General features: G+C 28.8%; 1 protein-coding gene across 1 annotated transcript; it reads right to left on the reverse strand.

Annotated features, from left to right (window-relative positions):
- Positions 1 to 520: 520 nt before the first annotated feature.
- LOC113367164 (sodium/potassium/calcium exchanger 5-like) lies at positions 521 to 9131 on the reverse strand. Its single transcript, XM_026608794.1, has 3 exons — positions 9029 to 9131; positions 3505 to 3606; positions 521 to 834 (listed from the first exon to the last, which is right to left on the reverse strand). The coding sequence occupies exons 1-3, from the start codon at positions 9087 to 9089 to the stop codon at positions 521 to 523; spliced, it is 477 nt and encodes a 158-aa protein (XP_026464579.1). The 5' UTR covers positions 9090 to 9131.
- Between the last annotated feature and the right edge of the window lie 1960 nt (positions 9132 to 11091).

Genomic DNA, 11091 nt, shown 5'->3' on the forward strand with positions numbered 1-11091 from the left:
ATTTTCAAAATTGGTCCAGCTGCTTTTGAGAAAAAGTCTACAAAAGGCACAAAATCGGCGCACATACACGCACATTTACATACATTCTCTAAAATTAGTCTCACACGATTCAGAATGGCCTGAAACTTCGAGACAACATGAAGTTAGCACATTGGATTTTGTTGGAATAAACCTAAAATTCTCCTTCGAAATATTCCATAATAAATTATAGTTTCATAGACAAATTTGCATTAGTGATTTTATTTACAAGATGATAAAAATACAACGACTAGAAATAATTTTACATGCTAACTTAATCTTTATAAAAGAATTTTCAAATATCTGATCTATTTATAGTCAGAAAAAATATTTAACTTAAATAATCATTTTTCATTTTTTAATTAAAATAAATTTTTAATCTTAAGTCGATTAATAAATAATCATATTAGGCATTTTGTTTACATCTAAATACATATATTACAAAAACATTTGAGTATATATATATATATATATATATATATATATATATATATATAAGGTATCAGCACTGTTCGAAAAATACACCCATTTCGGATAATATCGCTAAGATCACAAATACTAAGTACGTTAACATCAAGAGTAATCCAGTCTTTTTACTCATTTGGTATCCACCAATGCTAAGTATAGAGAACAATGACCAGATTGCTAAAAGTAGTCCAATTATAGTGTAAACGACGCCGCTGGAATCGATATAAACTTGTGCTGGATTGCCAATTCCATGTTTGATGGTTTTGATAAACCAAGGCATTCCTAATGACATCAATACGGCCAGTGAATTGGCTCCCAGAGAGTTCGATACGCCCATGCCACCCTTTCCTGAAAATAATGAAGATGCATTTTAGAAAAGTAATTGAATTAAAGACCAATACGATTTATTATTTGGTATTTAGAATACAATTTGGAAAGATGAACTAAGCAATTTTTTACATGCAATTTTTGTTATATTAACGAAGAAATGCTTAATGAAGTGAGATGCATAATATTATTTTTATCTCTTGTCAGGAAAACTAGAATTATATTCTTATTAAAAGATATAAGAAACTAAATACGAATCAAATAAATAAACTAGTGATGGAATCTTGCCTAATCCAAATTGCTGAAACTTTCCGTACCGAAAATTAAAATTTTTAAAAAACTTCTAAAATTTGTTGAGAATATTGAAATTTTTGAAAAAAATTAACTTTTTTGAAAATTTTGATTTTATATTTAGATTTTTTTAATAATTTGAATTTTTAACTTCCCGCAAGGCAAGTTATAGTAATCGAAAAAAATCAATAATGAAAGTTTTCATATATTTTTACGTTTCAAAACCTTCTGAACATTTTGGTATACCTTAGAAAAAATGGATGTATGTGTGTGTGTGTGCGTGTATGTATGTATGTGCGGATACAAATTTTTGTCGACGATTTTGGGAACACGGATCAACCGATTTGAATAATTCAAAAAACATTCGGTTACTATTGATAAGAGGACGTGCTGATTGGTTTTTGACGAAGGCAAGTCTAGCCGTACCGAAGATACGGAGCAATAAATGCCGAAAACGGTAACTCAGTTTTTAAGAAAACGGATCGTCCGATTTGAATAATTCAAAAAACATTTTACTTGTATTGACAAGATAAAAAACTGGTAAAATATTCATGAAGGCAGGTATAGCGGTTTCGGAGATCTAATAAAAAAAGTGAAAAAAAAACCCATTCGGCGGTTAAAAATGATCATTAGACATGTGCACATCAAATTATCAGATATTTCGTAGAGATTTTAACAATAAGTATGTTTTTTTACATTTCTATGGGTTTCGTACCAATGCTTATGCGTTAGACGGCGGCGCGGCACTTGCGCGCTTTGACATTTCGTCTCTATGCAGTTCAAGCAGTACGATTGCTTTGAAAAAAAGTTCAGAATTTCAGAAGAAGATATGTCAAAATGAAGAAAACATGTTTCTTCTCAAAAAAATTTACATTCAAAAAAAAAATTTTTTTTCAAAAAAAAGTAGTTTCTCAAAAATCTATTTTTTTTGAAATAATTTTTTTTCAAAAATGTTAATCGATTTTAAAAAAATAAAAATTTTTGGTACGGAATGTTCCAGCAATTTGCCTTAAGGCACAATGCCTTAATTGCCTTAAGACAGAATTCCACTTACAGCTAGTTCTAAAATTTTTTAACTTTTTCTCAAAGCAATCATGCTGTGTGGCTGTTTTATAGAAGAAATATCAAAGCGCGTAAGCGCATAAATGTATTTAAAATTATTTAAATCGTACGTTCCGTTTTTAAAGTTTCATTTATATTTTTAACTTCCTAAGGGTAGTTATAGTAATGGGCCGAAAATCGAAAATGAAAATTTTTGCATTTCTCAACGTTTTGAAGGTTTCTGAACATTTTGGCATACCTCAGAAAAATGGATGTGTGTGTGTGTTCTGTATGTCTGCATTTTTTCGTCCACGTTTTCGGGCGCACGGATCAACCGATTTGAAGGGTTATAAAACATTCGATTCCTATTGATGGGGAGATGTGCTGATTAGTTTTTGGCAAAGATAGATTCCGTCGTTACGGAGATAAGAAGCAAAAAGTGCAGAAAATACAAATCGAATTTTTGAGTGAACGGAGTACCGATTTGAATGATCGAGAAGTTTCAAAGATACAGAGCTAAATGTGCAAAAAAGGGCAGTTTTTGAGAGAACTATTTGTCCAATTTGAATGATTCAAAGAACTTTCTGCTCATTCTGACAAAATAATTGCTTTTGGAACAAAAATTGTTTCAAATTTTTCTGCAATTTTTTTTTCAAAAAAAATTTTTGTTTGTAAATTGAAAATAATTCAAATTTTAATTTTAATTCTGACTAAAGTTCTAATATACTTCAAACAAATAATTTTAACTTTGCAACTCAGTTTAAATGATTTTTATAAAAATTAGGCAATTATTTATAATAATCTATTTAAAAACATTTAATATTTCTCGAACATTTCGTTACGGTACGGAAAGTTTCAGCAATTTGCCTTAAGCTGCCATACACCACTAGTTATTTTCGATTTTTTGCGATTATTTACTTGTTTATACTTGTCAATATATGTCAACACATAATAAGATAGATATGTGATAGTAGATAGACATGGGCCACAGGTTGGAGTGTGCCACTCGAATAACTCTAAAACAGGCTTATGTTGAACCGCACACATATTTATCATATGTTGATACTTGCTCAATTTTGCACTGTAAAGTGTTTTTATTAATTATTCTCACGTCTCATTTACTATATTTTATCACTTCAGTCATCATGCCTCCTAAAAAAACAATAAATTCCCAAAAAAGTGGTAAATACATTTTTTTGCCATTCAAAAAGAGAAATACTTCGAAACATAATTGCAAGCATCATTGTGAAAAAAATGTATTTCAAATAAGTTTAGTAGCAAATAATAATATAATAAGCATTCACATTATGCCGGTCAAAAGTTTTGCACTCTTTTCAAAATAATTATTTGTACTCATACCTTTTCGTGACATTATCACTATTGATATTGCTTCTGGAAGACATCCTCCGGCAGCTAAAAATGTCATTCCCATTACAGAATCGGGCACACCTAACGTAACTCCTACAAAATAATAAAAAGAAATAACTATTATGATACGAGTAACAAAATAAGTATAAAAATTTATTAAACTTGTATAGTGGTATGCTCTAAATTGTTTTACAAGTAAGTGTCACACAATACCAATCGTAGGTACCAATTGTAACGATTTTATCAACTTCATGTAAGTTAAGTTATGGTAATTCTAAAAAGCTATAATGTAAGTTCATTTACGTTTCAAGGCCTTCTGTAATTATATTAGGATACAATTTATCGTTCAGGATTTCGAAAGAACATATCAACCAATTGATTGATAATACAAAAGATATTCAATTCCTATTGATAGGGAGAGGTGCTAATTTTGGCCCATGCGTTTTAAAGATACGGGGCAAGATGTGCAACAAATAGACATCAATTTTTTTAGCAAATGGAGAATTCGATTATAATGAAAAAACGAAATGAAATGAATAACTGATATTCAAGAAAGCATGCGAGGCCTTATCTTTGCCATGCCAGGAGATGCAGAAAACATATGCAATCAAACATATGATCATTAGACATATGCACATAAAATTATCAGATATTTTACGGAAATTTTAATAATAAGTTTATTACACATAATTGAAAACGAACGAACACGTTATCTCGAAGTACTTTCTAAATGAAAATTTTCAAAAATCAACAATTTTTAAATAAATGTAATGTAAATAAATAAATGTAAATCTTCTAATTTTAATTTTAACAAACGTCAGAAAACTACTCATTTTCTCAAACTTTGAACTTTTAAAATTGAACTACTTGTAGTAAGGCCGTAATATTTCAGTAAGTTTTAATAAGACCATGATATATATCGCCAAAAGTTCCATAAAAATCGGCTTAAATTTTTTTTGCAATAGTTAATTATAAGAAAACGGCTTGGTAGATATTCACCTAAAACTATTCCGTATCATTTTAAAAGTTTAACACTTTTCTTCAAATTATAAAGAAAAGTTCGGCAGATCGTTGCAAAAACTGACAAACGATAGTTTTTGAGAAAACGTCGATCAAAGGTCTAATTTTGACAAATGCTTAAGTACTAATTTTTGCAAACTTTGACGAATTTTTAAAGCTAAACGAGTTGTTGTAGGGCCGTAATATTATAGTATGATCTAGAAGACTGTGGTATCTACCGTAAAAAAATCATAAAAATCGTCGAATTTTTTGTAACACTTTATTATAAGAAAAGGCCCGGCCAATATTTACCAAAAACTAATCAGTACGATTGCCAACCAATTTCTTTCAAACAGTTTTTGAATTATCAAAATCGGTTCAGAACTGCGGGCTAAAACGATGACGAAATATTTTTCACTTTTCTGCTATTTGTAAAGAAACGGCTTAACCAATCGTCGCACAAAACTGACAAACAATAGTCCTCATCGAGATACATCGAATGGTTTTTGAATTTTTGAAATCGGTCCAGCCGTTTTTTTAAATAAAAGTTGATTTACGGCAAAAAGTATGTTCACATACATACACACACACGTACGCACACACATATTTTTTCCAAATTTGGTCTCATTCGATTCAGAATTTTAAGTTTAAAACGTCGAGAAAACAAAGTTAGTGAATCGGATTTTTTTATGGAAACAAACTTCTCCTTCGGAAAGTTAATTATTAAAAAGGTAATTTCAAAATTCAAAATGGTATTTATTAAATAAAGTAGCTAATATTAAACGATTTCTATAAAATTAAAAATAAAATATTTAAACCTATTTTTCTCTGAATAAAGGAATGAATATTGTTTCCACAATAATTATAATTATCCGAAAATTTTGCTGAATATAATTGAATAGTTGTTTGTTTGATGCGGTTCATTTATTGTTGTGTAGTTGGCTTGGTTTTTACAGTATAATTACATAAAGTCAAATTTTACCTTTGTGCTCTGTTCTGTCAGAAAATTAAATCAGGAAGAAAACTATATTTAGAAAATTATTAGTAGGAATAGTAGTAATAGTGACATCGTAGTAGACAAGAGATCCAAACAAAACGAATGATATATGAAATGTCTTAGATTTTATTTTTGTAAACAATTATTTTATAATACAATTTTTGGTAAATATGGAAATATTGATTACAAATAGTCGTATTTCCACAGTATAGTCGAAATGTACCTACATATAAGGTGACCATACGTTCCGGTTTGGCCAGGACAAACTGGATTTCCACCTTGTGTCCCGGGTTTTTCTAAAAGCAATATTTGTCCTGGGTTTAGATTTTTTGTTCCGAGTTTAATTAAGAGTTAAATTAATAAACATTATGAAACAAACGAACAAATGCTATTTTTTTCTATTAATTAGGAAAAAAATTGAATAGAACATATAGATCGTAATATATAAGATATATTATAATAACATAGATAAAAACGTATTACAAAAGTTTGCAATTCTGATTTAAAAAAAATTGATTCATATAGAAAAATTCACATAAAGAGATTGATTCATATCCCGGTTATGACTTCAAAAATGTGGTCACCTTACTACATAGATCACAAGTATATTTTAATACCGTTTGGAAAGTTTATTTTTTTCACCGATACAAAAAATAGTAATTCGGCTGAAATTGCAAAGTGGTAAGTAAGTACAAATCACAATTAAGTTCTATGTAGAAAAATTAGCAATTTGATTTTTTCAGTGAAAATATAATCTTCACTTCTGGGGAGTTAAAAATTGTGCTAGTCAATTTCACACTAATCGATCACTTATATTTTATCAATCTTGAAAATCAAATTTCTGCGCGGTATATGTCAATTATAAAACTTGCAGATAAATAAAGTAACGCAATATTAATATCGCAAAATCCAACAAAAACGTCAATGAACCAGAGATAATCATGTCCATGTTCAAAATTTAATTAAAAACTTCTAAAAGATCAGATTTTATAAAGATAAACACGCTTGATTTACCAAATTTTCTATCTAATCTCCTTCGAATCATCTCAAGCTCGCAAACTGTAAAAGTACAAATTGAAAATATTTCAATGTGCTTGAATTTCGTGCGTAATCGTATGACAAAACAAAATTTTATGTTCATGTATATCGTAACAAATGGTTAGATAATTGATTTACAAATTAAATTCATATTGGTAGATAATAAACGAGATTTTAATTAGATGGCAGACGTTTTAATTAATAATTAACCTTATTACTTTTAAATAACCTTCATAAAAATACATACATACTGTTAATTAAATACATTATATAACTACAAATTTAAAATACTGTTTTATCTGCATTATAAATAAATATAATGATATAAACTATCTAGCATGTAATAAAAAAGTATAATACCCAAGGGTAGACAACTTTTGTTCCAATCAATTTAATATTCAATAGTATACAATATATGTTTTTGAACTCAAAGAACCAAAAAACATAATATTGAAGTTATTGAAGTCAAAAATATTTTTAAATAAAAGTTCCGAATGCAAATGTATTGTTATTTATTTAATTTAATGTACATCGATTTATTATTAACTTCCCAAAGAAGAAGTTTATGCTCCCATCAAAAAATCCGATTCGCTAATTTTATGTTTTCTCGACGTTTCAAGCCATTCTGAATCGAATGAGACCAAATTTGGAAAAAGTATGAGCGTGCGTGTGATTGTGTTTGTGAACAGATTTTTTGCCGCAAATCGACGTTTTATCCAAAACGGCTTGAACGATTTCAGAAATTTAAAAGCCATTCGATGTATCTCCATGAGGACTCAGTTTTGTGCGACGAATAGCCAAGCCGTTTCCAAAAATTTTTTGTCCACGTTTTAGTTCGCAATTCTAAATCGATTTTGAAAATTTAAAAACCGTTCAAAAGATATTGGTTGGGAATCGTGCTTCATTAGTTTTGGTAAAGATCGGCCGGGCCGTTTTTCTTGTAATAAAGTGTTAAAAAATTTTTTTTCGACGAGTTTTATGATTTTTTCGATGGTAGGTACCATAGTCTTATAGATCACACTAATTTTAAAAATCCGTCAAAGTTGCAAAAATTAGTATCGTTTTGTGGCGTTTGTCAAAATTTGAGCTTTCATTGACGTTTGCTCAAAAACAGCTGGGCCGATTTCAAAAAATTAATTTAATTTATCAATGTATTCTGATGTGGATTTTATTTTCTCAGTTTTATGCAGATACTTTACAATAAGAATTAAAATATTGATTTATGGAATTAATAGTGATATTATTATCCTTACGAAGGAGAAATTTATTCTTTTGTCACAGAATGCGATTTACTAATTTTGTTGTCTTGTCATCTTAAGGTATTCTCTATGGTTTGACATCAACTTGAAAAATGTATGTATGTATAAATGCATGAGAATCAATAAGGTCAACAGATGTTTCATTTTCTATCCATTCTTATTTTTCAAATTTTTACATAATTGTGGATTAAACATCTTTAAAACTGAAAACTTAGGTAAAAAATTAAAAATAATGATTGATAGCAAACAAATTTTTAAGAACTTCTTGTTTAGAATATATAGTAAAACGTGTTCGGCTAAATTTATTCGTACAATAATGAGATCAAATGTTATTACTGTCAAAGCCTGATAATTGTGGATTCTATAACTAAATATTAGCCTAGTTTAATATGTAAATGTTGATTTCAACTATAATGTTTTATTATTATATTTATCAACTTTCCGTAGAGTAAGTTGAAGTAGTCGCAAAAAATTGAAAATGAAAATTTTTATGCATCTTTACCTATCAAAGGTTTCTGAATATTTTGGCATACCTTAAAAAATTGGATGTATGTGTGTGTATGTATGTGTATATACAATTTTTTTTCTACAATTTTGAGAACACTGATCAATCCGAATGATTTAAAAAGAATGCGATTCCTACTTCTGATCTGTTTGTTGCAAAGGCAAGTCCAGCCGTTTCGAAGGTATGGGCCAATAATGGTAAAGCAGTTTTTGAGAGAAGGAAGCGTTTGATTTGACACATGTTACTTGTATTAACAGAATGAAGAATTGCTGAAGTTTTTGTTGCGCTATTGAGCAAAATAAGTGATCATGTATCATTATTTCATAAATTTTGTTACAAGAAAAAACATTTGCTGAGCCAGAGAAGTATGTGAAATTTTGCAAGACTTGTTAAAAAAGAGTTAAAATACTATCGTATTGATTGGCTGATGTTTTTTTGAATGATAAGAAAAAAGGGTACTTTCTCAAATTCTATTCGCTAAAATAGGTCTAAGTACACTATTGTTGAACAAAATAAACTGGGAAATTAACAAAAGTGCATAATGAATTATAAAAGGCAACAGTCGGTTTCATACTTCGCTTTCATCTTATGATAAAGATCAATTAAAATTGCAGTAAAACAAACGCCATCATCAATATTAATGTCTAAATTCATATATTATACGAATTCAATACTTTATCAAACATTATAATCTTTTTTTATCAAGTTTATTCTTACCAATCACAGCAACCATCCAAAAAACAAGATATGCATTTACACCTATCCAAACGATGCACATGATAAACGTTATTGGGTAAAGCTTTCTCCACGTCTTGGGGCTTGGCACAGTGATAGTCAAAAACATTTTAATAGGCCAAGTGTAGCACCACCATATTTTCTTCAGATTATTGCCAGTCGGGATCTTCCATAAAGTTTTGCGTATTTTAATTCCATCTATAAAAATATTTTGAGTTATTAATTGCACTGTTTTTTCTCAGGGTCCATCCAGAGATAATACTAGCATATTTCATACAAGTGAACCTCCACTTATTAAGAACATTCAAATTAAAAAGGATTATGGTAAATAATTTTGATGGAACATTTTGAGATATACTAGGTATACTTCTTGAAATTTTTTATGAACATGCCAGAAAGAATAGAATCAACATATTTCAAAATCATTTTATGTTAAGTTAACGTAGAAGTTTAGTTAATTATATTTAACTAAAATCTATGCAACTATAATGAATATAAAGAAGACAAATTGAATTGTGTGTAAATAAAATACTATTACACACAAGTATTACTTACAAGGATTTCTTAAATACAACATACAAAACTACTATACAGAATTTACAAAAATAATACAATGTTGATTTTAATGCTAATAATTGATTTTAATATTTAATATGATTATTCACCTTTAGATCAATGCGTAAAGTTAGATAGAAAAATGATCAAGGAGACAGTTTTTGTCAAAGAATAAACGGGAATTTTTTTTGCAAGAGGTATAAAATACGCTCAAAATATGAAAATTAAATTTGTTAAAACTATCAGGTTGACAACTGAGTTAGTACGGATTTTTGGTAGATAATCTATATAATTAAAAATGGATGTATGTCTGTCTCTTTGTGAGTGTAATTATTATGCATTCATAAACCATACTTCCGATCGTCGTGAAAATTCAGGAAAATGTTTTCGGATATTTAGATAAAACCAAGTGGTAGGGGTTGACTGTCCTGAAGACTTATTTAACTTTATTTTTTATTTTTTCACATATAACCCAAACTATTCAACCTTCTACCACAAACCCCTATTTTGTAAGAACTTTTCGCCCCCCCCGATAACTTTTTATCTAAATATTTTTTCGATCAATTTTTATTTTTTTATATTTTTATAATGCGTATATAAAAAACACATAAGCCTGAATTTTTAACCTCCTACCACAAACCTCTATTTTGTAAGAATTTTTATATTATTTATATCTTTTTTATTAACTTCGCGTAGGGTAAGTTATAGTAATCGCAAAAAAATTGAAAATGAAAATTTTTATATATCTTTACGTTTCAGAGGTTTCTGAATATTTTGGCATACCTTAGAAAAAATGGATGTATGTGTGTATGTGTGTGTGTGTGCGTAGTATGCATGTGTGTGCGGATACAAATTTTCGTCGAAGATTTCGGGAACACGGATGAAGCAATTTGAATAATTTAAAAAGCATTCGATCCGTATTGATAAGGAGACGTGCTGATTAATTTTTGGCGGTGGTAGGTCTAGAGGTTCCGAAGATATGGGGCAAAAAGTGCCAAAAACGGTACCTCAGTTTTTAATAGAACGGAGCGTCCGAATTCAATAATTCAAAAAACATTTTACTTGTATTGACAAGATGAAGATTTGATCAAATTTTTATAAGGGCAGGTTTAGCGGTTTTGGGGATCTAACAAAAAAAGTAAAAAAAATGCCAAATTGGCGGTCAAAAATGATCATTAGACATATGCACATCAAATTATAAGATATTTTATAGAGATTTTAACAATAAGTATAAATTTTGTTAACATTCCTATGGGTTCCGTACCAATGTTCACCCGTTAGACAGCGACGCGGCGCTTACGCGCTTTATATTTTGTCTCTATGCATTTAAAGCAGTACGATTGCTTTGAAAAAAAGTTCAGATCTTCCAACATATGTCAAAATGAAGAAAACATTTTTTTTCAAAAAAAAAAAGATTTAAAAAAAAATTTAAATAATTTTTTTTCAATTTTTTTTTCAAAAAAAAGTAATTTTTGTCAAATTTATAGTTT

This window comes from Ctenocephalides felis, unplaced genomic scaffold (genome assembly GCF_003426905.1).
Source record: "Ctenocephalides felis isolate EL2017-DRISC unplaced genomic scaffold, ASM342690v1 CF-g0.4_SCAFFOLD_01170, whole genome shotgun sequence".
Taxonomy (NCBI): Eukaryota; Metazoa; Arthropoda; class Insecta; order Siphonaptera; family Pulicidae; genus Ctenocephalides; species Ctenocephalides felis.

Bases quoted from the DNA above. Each gene is read 5' to 3' on its own strand.
- LOC113367164 (XM_026608794.1), bottom strand. From the start codon at position 9,089: ATGTGCATCGTTTGGATAGGTGTAAATGCATATCTTGTTTTTTGGATG. The intron at 3,607-9,028 runs GTAAGAATAAAC...ATTATTTTGTAG, and splicing joins TTGGATGGTTGCTGTGATTG to GAGTTACGTTAGGTGTGCCC. The intron at 835-3,504 runs GTATGAGTACAA...CATTATTTTCAG, and splicing joins AGTGATAATGTCACGAAAAG to GAAAGGGTGGCATGGGCGTA.